The sequence below is a fragment of the Mercenaria mercenaria genome, chromosome 14 (genome assembly GCF_021730395.1).
Source record: "Mercenaria mercenaria strain notata chromosome 14, MADL_Memer_1, whole genome shotgun sequence".
Lineage (NCBI taxonomy): Eukaryota > Metazoa > Mollusca > Bivalvia > Venerida > Veneridae > Mercenaria > Mercenaria mercenaria.
The window spans coordinates 61,339,360-61,357,723 of record NC_069374.1 but is presented as its reverse complement, the minus strand read 5'-3'; the positions used below and the strand labels follow the sequence as shown (position 1 = coordinate 61,357,723).

Genomic DNA, 18,364 nt, shown 5'->3' with positions numbered 1-18,364 from the left:
TTTTTTTTATGCCCCCGGCATCTACTGATGCGGGAGGCATATAGTGATCATCCTGTCTGTGCGTCCGTCCTTGCGTTTGTTCGAGCTCACATTTGCATACTTACTTTTATGTGGCTATTTTTCTCTTACGTGGCTAAAAGAACAATAGAGGGAACAAAAGAGTAGCCACATAAGTATCCATATGTAGGAACGTCTGTCCATTCATCCGTCCATATGAGGTTAACCAAATGGGACCGTTTCGTCTAGCATCACCCCTTGCTAGAATGACTTGATACTAATGCAGATGTAAAACCTGTGAACATTCCTCATCTTCCAACATCACCTGACCTCAGTTTGACCTTGACCTTGACCTCATTTTGGACTTAGGTTGCTTTATATGGGCCATCTCTTTGTTAACCAAATGAAACCATTTCGTCTAGCAACAATACCCCTTGCTAGAATGACTTGATACTAATGCAGATGTAACCTTCATCTTCAAACATCACCTGACTTCAGTTTGACCTTGACCTTATTTTGGACTTAGGTTGCTTTATATGGGCCATCTCTTGGTTAACCAAATGGGACCGTTTCATCTAGCATTAATACCGCTTACAAGAATGAATTGATACTAATACAGATGTAACCTGTGACCATTCCTCATCTTCAAACATCACCTGACCACAATTTGACCTTGACCTTGTTTTGGACTTAGGTTGCTTCGTATCGACAAGGATGCCACCAGGGGCATCAAGCGTTTATTGAACGCAGCTCACCGTTTGTTAATGCAGAGTACTTCCTGGTCTGTGTGTGTTTTTTTTTTCAACAGCAAAGTAAATAAGGAATACATATTCTCTGTACAGATAATCTTTTTGACTTTTACTTTGTGATTTGCTGATATCATTTCTTGTTTATCGCTTTAACTTCCTTTACCATGATGATCCTGTGAAAAATTTAAACAAAGTTCCCATCAGACATATTGTCAGAGGGAATGTCCACCATTACTTAATTTTTTGTAGTGGTACATTATTTGCCGACTGGTCCTGACGTCAGTGAAAACACAACACTTACAGAATAAATAGTCATTTAACAACCAAGAAGTTTTTTGAGTCAGTATTATATTGCAGTTTTAAAAAATCTTCAATCATATGGTAAAATCTTTCTTGATGAGAAGATGCAGTTTTGACATTCTGCACCATAGATAGTAAAACCTTTTAGTTTAGTTTAAATATATATTGTATTTCAGAATTTATTAGCTCTCCTGAGCATAAAGTCCTCATGGTTAGTTTTTAGGTTCATTCGATGTCCGTCTGTCCATTGTCTACAATTTCTTGAAAGAATATCTCCTAAACCACGAAGCCCGTCAACCAAGCTTCACAGGAATATTCCTTTGGTGGTTCTCTTTCAGATTCTTTTAGTCATTCATGCAAAATTCTGGTTGCTATGGCTACCCAATCAGAAAGAAAACTTTAAAATTATCTTCTTCTCAGAAACCACTGGCCCAATTTTGAAATGATTTAAACAGAAATGTTCATTTGATGGCTCTTTACCAAACTTTACAAAATGATTATGTTTCTTTAAAAAGACTTGACTGCCATGTATGAAATAATATGGCTATAATTATGGAAAACTAAGAATATCCTCTCTTGAACTGCTGGGCCAATTTTAATGTAACTTGACAGCAGTGTTCCTTGGGTGACTGCCTACAAAATGCCGTCACATTATTTTAAGTTTAAAAGCATGGCCTCCAGGGGTGAGGATATTTCCCCTGTTTAGCTGAAAAATGGAAAAGTTTGAAAATCTTTTCCTCTCAAACCTTTGGTCTGATTGTAAAATAATTTCACAGCATTGTTCCTTTGGTCTGCCTCTAACCAAATTCCTTCGAATCATTCATCGGGGCTTTTTTTTTTCTCTATATTGCTACCGGTATATGGAAAACTTGAAAAAGTCTCATCTGAAATCTTTAGTCTGATCTCAAAATTAATTTACAGCAGTGTTACTTGGGTGACCTTACACCGAATTCCTTCAAAAATTGTGTTTAGTTAAAAAACGTTGCTGTGTTGGAATGAGACTAGTTTTCTCCCTCCATTTTACCTTAGCTCCTCCTCTCTCTCTCCCCCCCCCCCCCAGACATTATCACCCCCACCTCCACTCACCAAATTTTTCTATATATTGTGTCTCGGTAACCTCTGTCATCATTATCAACCCAGATACAACATGCATACAATATATTTTTCCCCTCATTTTTATTAATATGTTGAAATTTTAGATTTATTGATCTTCTGGTCCTATTTGGACATAATATTAAAGCTATTTTTCTTGTGTGACTCTCTACCAAACCAATGTTCAAGCAAGCTGTGAATGATCTTAGTGCAGTTGATTATAGCCCTGTTGTCTAAAGTATTGATTTTATTTTTCATTTTTTCTGGATTTGGTCATCATAATACATTTATTAGTAAGGGGCATTAATTTTGTGTTACAAAGGGTTTACTGAAACCTTTTAAAATTCCAAAAATTTTATTCCATATTTATTATCTCTTTAGGGAAATTATATCAAAGAATCAATATTACCTAATAGTTGAATAAAACAGGAAGTTTTAATAATCTGACCTGTATCCAATTTTATTGATTGATCATTTATTAAATCTTTAAAGAGAAATGTATACTGCTATTTTATATATTGAACACAATTTTATCAATGAAATTATCAATTTATATTTCATGTTAGATGAAAGATATGGTTTTAGACATGGGATGATTGTACGCTCTTACTTGGACAATGTGTAGGCATTATTTTTTAATATTTTTCTAAATTAAGGGGTAAATTGGACTGAAACTGAAATGTACTATTATAAACTTTAGGGTAAGAGTGCCATGTATGGGTCTTTACACCTGGCTCTCAAAACAACCAAGGAAGTCCCCCATATTGGTTACATACAGCGACTATAAATGAAATTAGATACATACACATTTGTAAGCACTCCAGTCTGTGAAATAAATAGAAAAGCACTCCAAAGCATTAGTCATCCAATAGAAATTTGATAAGATAATATCATATAACTTATAAAACATACAAATCAATAAACCTGATTTGTGATTTGAGATGTTTTAAACTTCAAGGGATCACCATCAGAGTTTCTTTTATTATAAGTTAATGTCTTTTTCAGGTTCTCAGTGAAGAATATTTAATTCTCATGTATATTGATTTGAATTTAATCAATAATAACTTGGAACTGATAATTACATTTTCATATTTCTGAAGCAAAGGAATCATAATTATCATTTTGTTTATATAATGGCCATATTTTCTTATACTTGGCTATGTCATTATACTGCATAAAAAGAACAATCACTTATTTCTGCTACTTTTAGTAAATGCTTGCCATGACTCCTGTTGGCATCTACATGTATCATGGTTCAGGTTGTATTATTATGAAATGTGCATGATGTGAGATTGCAGTGAAACTTGATATGTAGATAACTTACGTGGAGAGAAAATTAGGCAGCGGAGTTCAAGGTCATCAACACTGTTACTTAAAATAGACTAACTATAAACAGTTAATGGCCAATACCTTTAGTTCAGATAGACAAACCTCATGAATAGCAAGCTTCTGTAGAGGCCTATCTTGGGAATATGCTTAAGACCGCTGAGATCAATGTCGATGCCGCTGTTGGTATGGTCTGGTAGTAAACAGATTGAAGCCAATAACAAGCTAAATTATAATAAAATTATGGAGACATAACAGTGCTTAAGTTTGTATTTTGGGGCCACGCGGCTCAAGCTCCCTTAAAATATGAAACATTTCCAGCACATCTTTTTCAAGACTGTTCATTGATTCACAAATGAACAGGTGAGCGACACAGGCTCTCTGGACCTCTTGTTTAAGGGTGTATTTGGAAAAGTTGACAAAAATAAAAAACTTGGAATTTTTCTAAGTGCAGAAAACCTAATATGTTTTGGAAGATGTTTATTTCCAGAATGACATATCATGTGTCGGTGCGACGTTAAATCCAAAAAAAAAAAAAAAAAAAAAAATTATTTCCAGAAAACACAACCACTCTTTAAATTGTAGTAGAGGTTGTAGTTTCATATTTATTAGAAATACAGTCAAAACTGTCTTTAAAGACCACCCTTGGGAGAGTCAGAATGTGGTCTTTAATGGGAAGTGGTCTTAGTTCATAGGCTAAAATACACTGTAAATGTTTAAATCAAAAACAAAATATGTGGTCTTTAAAGCGAGGTGGTCTCTGTTCAGAGGTGGTCTTTAACACAGGTTTGACTGTATTTACTCCTGCTTGAAATTGTCCCTACTTTAATAAAATTGCTGGCTACTTGTAAAGCTACATGTTTAGAACTTCTAATTACAAAATTAATGTACATGTCAAGCTGTATCATATGACTTAAAACAAATGCTCTGCATTGTGACGTCAAAACTGACGCTTCATTTAAATAAAGAAGGAAATAATACTCGTACGTGTGAAATCGCACCCTCGCTTTTATCGCAGTTTTCTTTTTAAGTTTATGAGCAATACCAAGAAATCACAACTCGATTTTAATGTTTAATGAAACGTGTATTAGATTATTACTTGTGATATACTTTCATTGTTTTCGAAAATAATGTCAAGTGCTTTCCTTGTTTAGACAGTATCTTAGTTTCCACTCAAGTACGATAGTACAGTAATTGTATATGTAAAGACATCTTTAGATATCTAGTTTTCGGTGAAAGAAATTACTGGAAACCAAACCTAAAGTCATCTGTAATATGTTCAGTTTGTCTGTTGCTAAGAGTTTGTGACATAAAGATTTCTACTACAGTTACAAAAGGATTTCAGTGAAACTTCATTATAATATGCAATCACAATGCAGTGTAAATGTACATGGCATAATAATGTTTTGTTCATGGTTGGTCCAAGGATTCTAAAGTTATGTGCTATTATTTCCTCAGACAAAATCATGGTGTGAGGGTATGAAATACTTTAAGCAATACCTTTTGTTGTCAATCTTTTAATCTGCTGGCGGCAAGTGATTTTGCCTTTGCGACCAGTGCATACCGAGATCAGCCGGCACATCCTTGCAGTCTGATCATGGTCTGCACTGTTCACTATTCAGTCAGTAAATTTTCAGTGAACACCCCTTCCAATAATAAGTGGTACTGCCCAGATTGAATGGCTGAACAGTCCATTTTAGAAATTTAGCAGAGTAGAGTTTAAGAGAAGTGTTGCACTTGATCATTACTTGTTAAAACAGATTGATGCAAGGAAACTGTCTACTTGTTGTTGGTTTTTATGTTAACTTTTAAGTGATAGTTCACAGCTTTGATAAAATCAGTTCACAAGACTTTGGGTTCAGCAGGTACAGACTGTATCTTGACATAGTTGAGCTCTCTTCTGTCACATGAAATTTACTAAATGACCATTCTTACACACTGCTCGAGTTGGAGAAACAGGGAGATATAGATTTTAACAAGAAAACACCAAAGAGGAAATTTTCATCTATAGAAGTTGCATTAAAGAACTAAGTTTTACTTAAAAGAAACCTTCTAAAAATTCTTTCAGGAACCTCTGGATAGATGTTCACCAAAGTTTATCTATTGCGTTCTTTTTTCAAGCTTTTTCCAATGGTTCCAAATGAGAGCACTTAGGGGGCCACTGGAGCTAAAAATAGAAATAAAAACTTTTAAATTCATTTCTGTCATGAACTACTTGATATATGTTCATCAAATCTGGTCATTACCAAGGTCAATGTTAGGTGAGTTACTTGGGGCCTTCATGGCCCTTATGATTAGTTCAAAATGAGTCATTAGGGCACATTGTCAAGTAGCTGGTGGCGAAGACTGTGATTTTCATTGAATTTCAATGTCTCTTGTTGAATTTTGCAGATGGTTCCATCCGAACATATCAGGACAAGATGCAGAGAGGCTGTTACAGACACGGGGTGTTGATGGAAGTTTTCTTGCTAGACCAAGTACAAGCAATAAAGGGGACTTCACTCTGTCAGTCAGGTACAATATCTAATAAAAGCAATATAGGGGATCCACTCTATATGTATCTCTGAGGTAGTCATTTATAAGTAATACAAGTAATAAATTCAACTTCACTCTGTCATTGTCAATGAAGTAGTCAGATCTGAAGTGCAAGAAATAAACACCACTCTGTCAGTGAGGTAGTCAAATCTAGATGAAGACTACAGGAAGTTTTATTTGATTTTAATGTCGAATACAACAAATAGGACTTCAGTCTGTCAATGAGGATATCATACATATGTATAGTACATGCACTTAAAGGGACGCCACATCAGTCAGGCTATGGTATGACTCAGTATAGGCAAGAAAGGGGACATAACTCTGCCAGTCTCCGTTACTCTTGCAGTCGAGTAGACTTCAATATTGACAGTTTTCAGTAAATGATGTCAAGCCATTCAGTACAAAAGACAAAATGATAATACTATATTATAAACAGATATATTTAATATAGTAACTGGTGTTTTATTAGAAGTATATCTGTTAAATTCTTTTGTTAGTCTTAGCATTTATAAAGCTGTGGTGGTACTATTTTCGATCATTCACTGCTACTTTTTGCAAAAATTGCCTCAGAGAAATATAACAATAGAATAATTAAGGCTTTTCTTTTGATGAATGGTTCATCATTGGAATAATTTGTAAAATTTTAACAACGGATCAAAGGATTTTACATCATTTAACTTTTAAAATTTTATTCAATTTTCAGACGAAATGGAGAGGTTACACACATCAAGATACAGAATACAGGAGATTTTTATGATCTTTATGGAGGTGAAAAGTTTGCTACTCTTGCAGAACTGGTGCAGTTTTATATGGAAAATATGGGACAATTAAAAGAAAGAAATGGGGATATAATAGAGTTAAAGTATCCAGTAAATTCAGAGGACCCTACAACAGAAAGGTCAGTATAGGTTTGTTGTTAAAGGCACTGACCTTCAGAATTTTGCTGAAAATGATCTTTCTAAAAAAATTGGAAGTTTAGTTGTATTATTTTTATAACATATTAAGAACATGATTTTTTTCTAAACTATCTTAAAGTACCAACTAAAGAAAAAAAATCATGCCCTAGCATGAATCGAAACTGTGTTCTAGACCAATACCCCTTGGAGGAATTCATTTCTGATGATCATTAATATAAAGATTGATAATTAAGGTACAGTAGTGTACCTTGAGTAACCTGTTTTAAATGTTTTCAGTTTTGAATGTAAAAAATTCAGTGACTTGTGTTTCCATAATATACGGTCTGTCAGTATTAAAGTTTCAAAGCTTTCATAAGAAATACAGCATTAATTTCCTGATGCCTGAATTTTTTTATATTTTTTTTTTGTGGTAATACGATCTTGAGGCCAGTATATTTTTAAAAAATACAACAGTCCATCTACTTATGAAATGTGCAGTTTATTGCATGTTTCTAGTGTCGGTCTAAAGTTTCCTTCCTTAGGAAAACCTGAGCCTGTATTCATCAACCATCCAATGTTTTAAGTTTGAAATTTAGATAGAGACGTCAAAATGCTGTGTTTTCTTTTTGCTTTGTCATTGTTATATTTTCTAAAATTGCATTGAAATGTTTGCAAGAAAGTGCAGTTGAGACTTACAGACATCTTAGAAAGAGTTTGCATACTTTAGTGAGTTATCAACAGCAGTGAATCTTGAAATTGTAGACATTATAAACAAGTGAAATTTCATGTTGGGACAGAGAAATATGTTCCTTATGGCCAAGTTTTTTCTGTATGCCAGTTCATTGTATCTGTGTGTTTTCTCATTTAAGGTATATAATATAGGGGAAATACTGAGCAAGGAGAATTTAGTTCCTTCTAATCAAAATTTCTTTATATCTGAGTTCACTACAAGTGAGTTTCACTGTATTTAATGAAATTAGAAAATTAGACCAGTACTTGTTCTTTTAGAAATACATAATGTGCACAGCAGCTAGGACTTTAATCTTTAGCCTGCTGGCGGAGAGTTATTCTGCCTTTGCGACCAGTGTTAGACCAAGATCAGCCTGCACATCCGTGCAGGCTAATCATAGTCTGCACTGTTCACTATTCAGTCAGTAAATTTTCAGTGAACACCCCTTCAAATAATAAATGGTATTGCCCAAATTGAGTGATGGACCAGCCCATTTTAAAAATTTAGCAGGCTAAAGGTTAAAACCATAAATTTTAACTGGAATTTATCCAGCAGTGGTGCATTCAAAAATATTAATGATAGAATTTGATAAAATCTTCATTAAAATATACTATCGTTATTTTATGATTTGGGTGGTTTTCAAAATAATGAAGCTTTTTCTTCTCTCTCACCTTACTTTAATTCAGTTCAGTTTTAGAATGTGTTTTGGAGCAAATTATATCCAAATCAATTTAATCAATAAATGTGTGCAATTTTATCTTGATGGCTCAAGCAGTTTTAAAGTTATATTAAATTATATAGCTAATTTTGTCCCCTGTGCACCCAAAAAAGTGTGACATTTTACATGAAGTATAGTTTTCAACTGTGGTTTACTTTTTAAAATCATGTTTTATTGTTACAGCTTTGACTTTTTTATGTAACTTAAACTCTGCACATTTAAATAAAATACTTCTTTTTCATTACATACATCTTATTGTTACCAATATTTCACATCTTGTGATGGAACCCCCTTCACAAAAAATAGTGAAAAAAATACTAAATTAAAATGTTGAACACTACAATTTCATAACCCTATTACTTTTTTAAAGTCTTAATGTTTTTCTAAGATGTTTATCCTTTCAGCTGTGAAGACACAGTATGATTTTTTTCTTTAATAAATCGACTTTCTCAGAAACTTGATGAATTTCTATACACCTAAAAATGTCCCCTGTGCACCTTTTCAGTTGTTAAGTGTCAGATTTCTTTTATTCTTTAAATAAAATGGGATTTTACTTTATTTTCCTTGAAGGGGAGTTACAACAGATACAAAAGCAGCATTCAACTTCACATATTACAGACTGTTAAATATTCACAAAGCCAAAAGTGATGTCCCCTGTGCACCCTTTTTTTACATATATCAATTATCATAGCATTCCAGTAATTTGTGGTGGCAGTTCTATATTCTTAGCAGTGTGAATGCAAAATTTAGGCATTACTTGATAATTTAGCATTATATTAGAAACCCTGGACAATTTAAAATTCATTGTTTGCATTTTTTCTGAAGTTGTCAATTTTCAAGTTTGAAAGTGGAAACGTCAATTTTATTGCTTCTTAAGCTCTTAAGTTTACCTACATATGTAAATGTTCACTAGTAAATATTGTGTAGTTAAAAGAATTTTACTTACCATGAACATATTCTATAAATAAATATTTTGACACAATTTGTCCCCTGTGCACCCTTTTTAGTAAAATTATAAAGTATGTATGAATTTTACTATTCCGTTTTATCATGCATGGCATTTAGTCATTTTTCTTCTCTGAATAAGCAGTTCATGTAAACTAAATGATTTCAATGTGTTAGTTATGTTTAAAGTCACTTATTTTTTATTTAAAGCATTACATTCTGTTGAATTTTCATGTTTTTGTAGTGAAAATTTCAATTTTGAAGTTATTTTGTGGAATAAACTAATTTTTTAATAGTATTTGTCTAAAGTTGATTACCATTAGTCTTTTTATGAATAGAAAACTAATAATGGATGAATATTACACTGATCTTCAGTATCTGTCCCCTGTGCATCTGTAGAATAACTCAATTTTGAGTTGACAATTCTAGAAATTAGAATTACTGGACATTCTTGAAATTTGGCATGTGGTTTATAAACATGCAAAGTGTGAGAAAAAAATAGGTTTTATAATTATATGTTAGTTATATTGCATTCAGCAACAACTTTTCTAGGTAAAGTTTTATTTTCATGTCAGATTTGTGCAGAAAGGGTGATTTTAAAAACCAATGTCCACAAACATATGATTAAATAAGTTTCAAACAATACACATACACCCATTACTTATCATTTATGTTGAAAAAAATACTGTTATACATATTTCCTTGTCATAAAACCATGCAACATTTATCACCCATCTTACTGGAAATTCACTGAACTTTCGAATTAAAGGCTGAAATATTTTCTGATTGGCATTTCTCAACACTTTCCTAAAGTTATTTCTTTCAAATTTGAAGTATTTGCTATCATAAAAAATAGGTGACCACCAAAAGAAATGAGTTTGAATTTTTAACCCCTATGTCACACTTTTGCTTCATTATTTTGAAAACCAAATTTACTTTTTAGCTCGACTATTCGAAGAATAGTCTAGCTATTCTACTCACCCTGGCGTCGGCGTTGGTGTCGGCATCGGCGTCACACCTTGGTTAAGTTTTTGCATGCAAGTACATACAGCCATCAATTAAAGGCATATAGCTTTGAAACTTATTTTATCTTTTTCTAGGTCAATTACCAACCTCTCTGGGTCAAGTCCCATAAATCTGACATGTATTTTGAGCAAATTATGCCCCCTTTTGGACTTAGAAAATTCTGGTTAAAGTTTTACATGCAAGTTACTATCCCCAAAACTAATGCAGATATTGAATTGAAACTTCACATGTGTCTTCAGGGTTATAAATCTAGTTGATAGCACCAAGTCCTATAACTCTGACCTTCATTTTGGTCAAATTATGCCCCCTTTTGGACTTAGAAAATTCTGGTTAAAGTTTTGCGTGCAAGTACATACAGCTATTACTAAAAGGCATATAGATTTGAAACTTATTTTTTCTTTTTCTTTATCAGTTACCTACCTCACTGGGTCAAGTCCCATAACTTTGACATGTATTTTGGCCAAATTATGCCCCCTTTTGGACTTAGAAAATTCTGGTTAAAGTTTTGCGTGCAAGTACATACAGCTATTACTAAAAGGCATATAGATTTGAAACTTATTTTTTCTTTTTCTAGATCAATTACCTACCTCACTGGGTCAAGTCCCATAACTCTGACATGTATTTTGGGCAAATTATGCCCCCTTTTGGACTTAGAAAATCCTGGTTAAAGTTTTACATGCAAGTTACTATCTCCAAAACTACTACAGATATTGAATTGAAACTTCACATGTGTCTTCGGGGTTATAAAACTAGTTGATAGAATCAAGTCCCATAACTCTGACATGTATTTTGGGCAAATTATGCCCCCTTTTGGACTTAGAAAATCCTGGTTAAAGTTTTGCGTGCAAGTACATACAGCTATTACCAAAAGGCATATAGCTTTGAAACTTATTTATTCTTTTTCTAGGTCAATTACCAACCTCACTGGGTCAATTTCCATAACTCTTAACATGTATTTTGAGCAAATTATGCCCCATTTTGGACTTACAAAATTCTGGTTAAAGGTTAAAGTTTTACATGCAAGTTACTATCCCCAAAACTAATGCAGATATCGAATTGAAACTTAACATGTTTCTTCGGGGTTATAAAACTAGTTGATAGTATCAAGTTCCATAACTCTGATATGCATTTTGGTTAAATTATGTCCCCTTTCGAACTTAAAACTCTTTTGATATTTAACATTTTGGGTAATAATTTCCTGCTTCTGTGACAATATTTCGAATAGTCGAGCTTGGCTGTCTTACGGACAGCTCTTGTTAATACTTGAAAGCTTATTAGCATATATATTAAAGTTTACATCATTAAATGACAGTTTAAAATCTGTATTTTTTCAAAAACTAAAACACAGCTTTTCTTTAGTCATTATATATTTCAAATATTCTAACATGTTAAATGATAGCAATTCAGTCCTTGGAGGGAGGGGGGATGGGATATATTTTTATTTTTTATATGAAAATGATAATTACGAATGTAAATATTGCATTTTTGTTAAAAGATATTCTATGCCCATCTTTCTCTAAAGTATTTTAGCATTAAACATTGATTTAACTCTAGAAAAATCCTTATCAGTTGTATTTAACTTCGTTAAATATATCATCTTTATGTGTATATAGAGGTACCATAAAAATGTTATCTAGTAATAGCCATTTCTGAAAAAGCGTGAATTTGTGCTAATCTGCAGTCTGCTAGCAGCAAGTGATTCTGCCTTCTTGACCAGTACAGACAAAGGTCAGCCTGCACATCTGCTGGCTCACTGCCTGGCTGATCTTGGTCTGCATTATTTGCTATTCAGTTTGTAAATTTTTAGTGAACATACCTTTAAACAATAAGTGGTATTGCCCAAATTGAATGATGGACCAGTCCATTTTAGAACTGTAGGTAAACATTTAAAAAGTGTATATGAAAAACATATACAGATAAAGCTGCAATAATTTTTTGATAAAACAGTACACCTAAGATTACACTAACAAAAGTAGAGAACTTTCATTTTTGGTTATCCAAAAAAGTTTTGAGAAAACACATGAATATCTTTGGAAAGTTGTCCATCTTTAGTATCCCTACCCCAAACCTTTGAGGCTTTTTTTATACAGCCAAAACATAATGTATATACCTTGTTGTTTAGGATTTATTTAGTGCTTATCTTAAAACTTGAGATAAATGCATTTCTCATCAGGTAAAAAATGTATTTCTGTAATTGAAAAGGTTTTGATATTCAAGCTATCGGTATTAATGCTATAAAAAGATCAGGCTTTTATTATCTCTATATAGAAGATGTTGATGGTATATCTTCCTTGTTTACATTGACTTTACAAAAAAGTTTAACACCTAGGTCAAAATACTTCTTCATACAGAAGAATGGTTTGTACTTAATGTGAGAAGACTTAATCATTTTTTTCTAACAGCAACCGATAAACCCGTAACCTTTCAAACCAGGAAGATGTCTTCATAAAAATGATAACTATAACCTACATTTATTTGTAAGCATACAATTTTTGGACATACATGTTCATTTTGTTTTTTCTTCTTAAGGTGTATAAACAGATAAATTGTGTTAACGTTTAAGTAATAGCACAAGAAATTTTAGCAGAGGAAAGGCTTCTAGGAAAGGTACTAGGGAAATATGCACCCACTTTGCTGTCCGCACACTTAAACTCATAAACAGATAAAAACAGCTATTCCTTCCTGAACAAAACAATTAATTATATTAAGGTTTATTTCTGTGAAAAAAGGTATAACCATTTCATTAACCTTATTCTCAGCCTCTGTTGAGTACTTACTGATAGTTTTTTCTGCAAATGTCAGGCAAATATTGTCAAAGGAGATTCAATATTGCACATGTCTTTCGCTTTATATTGAATTATTCTGCCATATTTCCAAATAATCATTCTGTTACTAGAAAGTGTTAAATGTCCATTTTAGCCACAACTTTCTCTGTCTCTCGTTCACTCTTATGTTCATAGCTTAGGGAAAGACTTGTTTAGATTTGTAGAATGAAGACTGAAATTTAATTCTCGCTTTGTATGTTTTACAGATGGTTCCATGGTCATATATCAGGGAAAGAAGCCGAGAAACAGTTGATGGAAAGAGGAAAATACGGAAGCTACCTTGTACGAGAGTCTCAGAGTAAACCTGGTGATTTTGTACTCTCAGTCAAATGTGAAGACAGAGTTACGCATGTCAAAATTAGAAGAAATGTATGTGAAATGTTTTTTAGCCTATATGAAAACTATTTCTTGAAATAAAGGGCACAGTGATTGAAGGTTTTAAAACTGAGTCTAAGAACCAGTCACAAAATTTCATCATCTGATTGGTTGATCCCGAGATCAGCCTTGAAGCTGACCAATGGCATCACTGCATTCTGAGACTGGTCTCTACACACTGCTTCATAATCTCAAGTCAGTAGAAATAAAGTGCCTTAGAGTGGTGTTGATATATAGAACATCGATATTTCAGCAAATTTATACAACACTTAATAATGAAAAACTTGATTTTTATCCCCCCCTGCATGAGTGGTGGGGGCATATAGATTTGCTCTTGTCTGTCCGTCTGTCTGTGTGTCCGTTCGAAGTTCGTGACGTGCCTAGCTCAAAAAGTATTTGATACAAATTGATGAAACCTTGCATGAGTCTTTATCATGATATGAACTTGTGCACCTCCTATTTTTGTCTGGCTCTGCCCCCTAATCTTAGAGTTATGGCCTGTGAAATAGTCAAAAATGCACATTTTCACCTAATTATGTGCCTCACTCAGAAAGTATTAAATGTAAATTCATGAAACCTTGCTCAAGTCTTTATCATAATGTGGCCTTGCAAACTTGGCATTCTTCTTGTGAATTTTTACATTTATTACAGAGTTATGGCCCTTGAAATAGCCAAAATAGTGGATTTTTTGTTTGTGATGCTCATAGCTCAAAAAGCATATGGTATAGAATAATGAATCCTTTTCATAATTTTTTTTGAAGCTATACCCCATTAAGACTGCAAACATTTGAATTATTTCCCCTTATTTGTGACACATGTCCCAGGGGGGTGGGGGAGGGGGGGCACACACTGAGTCCTACAGACACATTCTAGTTTGAAAGTATATTTGAAATATATATGTAATTTGTGTGTACTCATATGTTGGTTTTTCCTTAATTTCAGAGTGGAAAGTTTGATGTAGGAGGGGGTGAGCAGTTGGAAACTTTAGCTGACCTTGTTGAACATTACAAGAAAAATCCAATGGTTGAAACTTCCGGGACAGTAGTGCATTTACGACATGTAAGATTATGCTAAGTCATAGGATTTGCCGGTTCATTACCTGAAGGATAATATATTTCTGTTATTGCAGATAGTTGTCACAGTTATGATTAGTAGAATTAGGGGAAGAGAAGGCAAAAATATGTCTATCTTTAAAAAAGTCTGTTAGTTTTAGAGATGAACTAACAGTGGCGATAGTTGCCTTAAAGTATTGAAAGCTTAGATAGCAACAGACCAGAAAATCTCCTTAAGGTTGGAAAGAAGACAGTACAGGTCATTGTTACTGTATATAGAAAAGTGATTTCAGGTCAGTGTCAGCATAAAACTGGTTGTAGTCTATTGCTAACTTTACATGACTAGTAAATCTTTTGAAAGTGATACTAAATTCAATCTCAGGTGAATGTAAATGAATGTACATTGTGTTATTTCAGCCATTTAATGCTACAAGAATTGCTGCCTCTGGCATTGACAGCCGTGTGAAACAGCTTCAAAGAGACACCACACATAAACCTGAGGAAAATAAAGCTCAGACTAGAGGGGGTTTCTGGGATGAATTTGAGGTAAGATCTGATTTCAAGTGTAAAATATGTGATGGACATGAGGTAAGATATGTTTTCAAGTGTAAAATACGTGATGGACATGAGGTAAGATATGTTTTCAAAAGTAAAATATATGATAGACATGAGTTAAAATCTGTTTTTAGTGTAAAATACATGATGGACATGAGGTAATGTCTGTTTTCAAGTGTAAAATATATGGTGGACATGAGGTAAGGTATGTTATCAAATGTAAAATATAGCATGGACATGAGGTTTGATATGTTTTCAAATGTAAAATATATGATGGACATGAGGTAAGATATGTTTTCGAGTGTAAATTATATGATGGACATGAGGTAAGATATGTTTCCAAGTGTAAAATATATGAGTGGCATGAGATAAGGTCTGTTCAAATATGAGATAAATGATGTCATGAAGTAATGTCAGTTTTCAGGTACAGAATGAATGATTGACTTGAGGTAAAATCAGTTTCCAAGTGTAGAATGAATGAGCAAAAATGCATTTTGAAGTCTAGAATAAATGATGAGCTTGAGGTAAAATCTTTTCATGTATGAAATAATGATGGACTTGAGGTAAAATCAGTTTTCAAACATAGAATTAGGGCATCTGGTTAAATTAGTGTAAAAGTGCAGGGTAAATGATCATTGAGATTAAACCAATTTTCAGGTACAAAATATTAAATGGTTTAGCTTGTCTAATTTTTAAAAAAAGTTTACGAGGTATTGTTGTCACTTGATCATCGGCATCTGTGTTGGTTAAATTTTTTGTTTAGATCCACCTTTTCTCAACAGCTATAAGAGCTACAGGTTTGAAACTTTGCACACTTGTTTATCATCGTTAATTGACTATGTAGGCCACGAACCATAATTCTAACCTGCATTTTGTTAGAATTATGGCCCTTTTTAGCTCATCTGATTTTTTGAAAAAAAAATGATGAGTTATTGTCATCACTTGAGCGGCTGTCGGCGTCGGCGTCTGCGTCGGCGTTGCCTGGTTAAGTTTTATGTTTAGGTCAGCTTTTCTCCTAAACTATCAAAGCTATTGCTTTGAAACTTGGAATACTTGTTAACCATCATAAGCTGACCCTGTATAGCAAGAAACGTAACTCCATCTTGCTTTTTGCAAGATTTATGGCCCCTTTTGTACTTAGAAAATATCAGATTTCTTGGTTAAGTTTTATGTTTAGGTCAACTTTTTCTCTTAAACTATCATAGCTATTGCTTTGAAACTTGCAACAGTTTTTAGACTTAGAAAATCATGGGTTACTAAGGACAATATTTCTATTATAAAAAAAATCAGATGAGCATCAGCACCCGCAAGGCAGTGCTCTTGTCGTACTTAGAACTATAACTCTTTTCTTACTTATTGTCCAGCACTTACAGATGAGCGATCATACCCGTAGTCAGTGCTCTTGTGTGCCAGGATTTCAACATTGCATAGTAGTACATAATAATATAGTTCAAATGTTTAATTTAAGTAATTATGTGAATTATAGTAAGGGGTGTTTTATGTAATTTATTCAGATATTGATATGTGGATTAATTGTAAGTTAGAATAATAATTGTTGTAACAGAATGAATGCTAGTCTTGTATGTCTGTAAAATTATCACTATCACTTTAACAGTAAACAAACCAAATTGTCAAATTGAATTTGTTGTGGAGAAGTTTGCAAGGTGATCACATAATCTATAGATTTTCGTTATCAAATATCTGTCAAGGTGCAATGAATTATGTTTTTATTACTAGCTGAAATTGATTACATGGACTGATGGATGAATTAAAATTATAATTTCAATAGTCTAAGAAAAATGTTGATTTAAAGCCACTGTTTCAAAGGCTTATAGAAGTAGGAAACCCTAGTCACAAGACTACCAATTAACATAATTAGGACTATCCAGAGGTTACAGGGCACAGTCATAAATCAAGTGTCTAAGTCGAATGTCAAACTGCTGTAGTCTATTGACAGTTCAGTCGGATAATGTCTTTCCAGTTCATGATGGCATGGCTTTGAACTAAACTTTATATGAGAAAAAAATAAGGCACTTTACAACATGCCGAAAGCTCCTTTATATTCAAAATTACAAGACACGTTAAGGTGATCTACATCTAAGAGTTATATGTTTAACAACATTGTCTTTCCCTTTAAAGGAATATCTTTACTTCAAAGTTGATGCAAATTAAGTGTTATAAAAGTCAGTTACTGTTGCAGAATTTGAAGAATTTCCAGTATTGTGAGAGCCCTTTTGACTGCCAGTTTGTAAATATCTGTTATTTATGTATACTGCAGGTTAAATTTTGCAGTGTACTTTAGTAGTTACCATTTGTGTTTTTGTAAACAGCCTTTGAATTAAGAAAATTAAAAAAAAAAATTAATAATGTGATCAGTCAGTTTTAAATTGATACTAAAGGATTGAAATGTATTTATAATTAGCTCAACGGAGAGCTATCCTAATCACCCTTGTGTTGGCATCTGTATCTAGATTTTTGTTCATTTTTTTCTCTGTCTCTGTTATAACTATAATATTGATTTTCCAGACTTAAAACAGTTGTTTCACATCATCACTCAAATCCTGTTACACAAGGTCCTTAACTCTGGTGCCAATGTTTCATGAATTTAATGTTATAACTGAATGAATTTGGTTCAAACTTGGGTTCAGGTTAGATACACTTTCACGCTGTGTGCGATACTACTTATTGAATTTGATTCAGACTGAAAATAGTTGTTCAGCATCATCACCTACATCTTAAGACATAAGTTACATTGAACTGAGGCGCCAGTATTTCATAATTTATGCCCCTTTTATTCTTAGAATTTCAGGTTAATGTTTTGATGCTCTTCCACTGTATGTCTATTGTTACTTAGTGGATTTGATTCAGACTTATAACAGCAGCTCCACATCATCACCCACGTGTCATATATTAAAAGGCCTTTTCACTACATAGCATCGATATAGAAGTGTGTGCTGTTTCCTCTTACAGCCCTTTTTTTGAAGCCTAATCACTTTTTTGCCTCACTTTCATTTATTAGTTTCTGGAAAGGTACACAATTGAGCCGTGCCATGAGAAAACCAACATAGTGGGTTTTCGACCAGCATGGATCCAGACCAGCCTGTGCATCCATGCAGTCTGGCCAGGATCCATGCTGTTCGCTTTCAAAGCCTGTTGGAATTGGAGAAACTGTTAGTGAACACTGTGCGGATGTGCAGGCTGGTCTGGATCCATGCTGGTCGCAAACCCACTATGTTGGTTTTC

At 33.4% G+C, this 18,364-nt stretch overlaps 1 protein-coding gene across 2 annotated transcripts in view; it reads left to right on the top strand.

The window, feature by feature from the left end:
• The window catches only part of LOC123527830 (tyrosine-protein phosphatase non-receptor type 11-like), a 56,793-nt gene that overhangs the window by 17,694 nt on the left and 20,735 nt on the right, over positions 1-18,364 (top strand). For both annotated transcript variants that reach the window (XM_045307520.2, XM_045307519.2), the window contains exons 2-6: positions 5,856-5,978; positions 6,703-6,897; positions 13,346-13,508; positions 14,457-14,573; positions 14,984-15,112. In XM_045307520.2, coding sequence (XP_045163455.1) covers positions 5,856-5,978; positions 6,703-6,897; positions 13,346-13,508; positions 14,457-14,573; positions 14,984-15,112 — 727 coding nt within the window. The remainder of the gene's footprint in view (positions 1-5,855; positions 5,979-6,702; positions 6,898-13,345; positions 13,509-14,456; positions 14,574-14,983; positions 15,113-18,364) is intronic.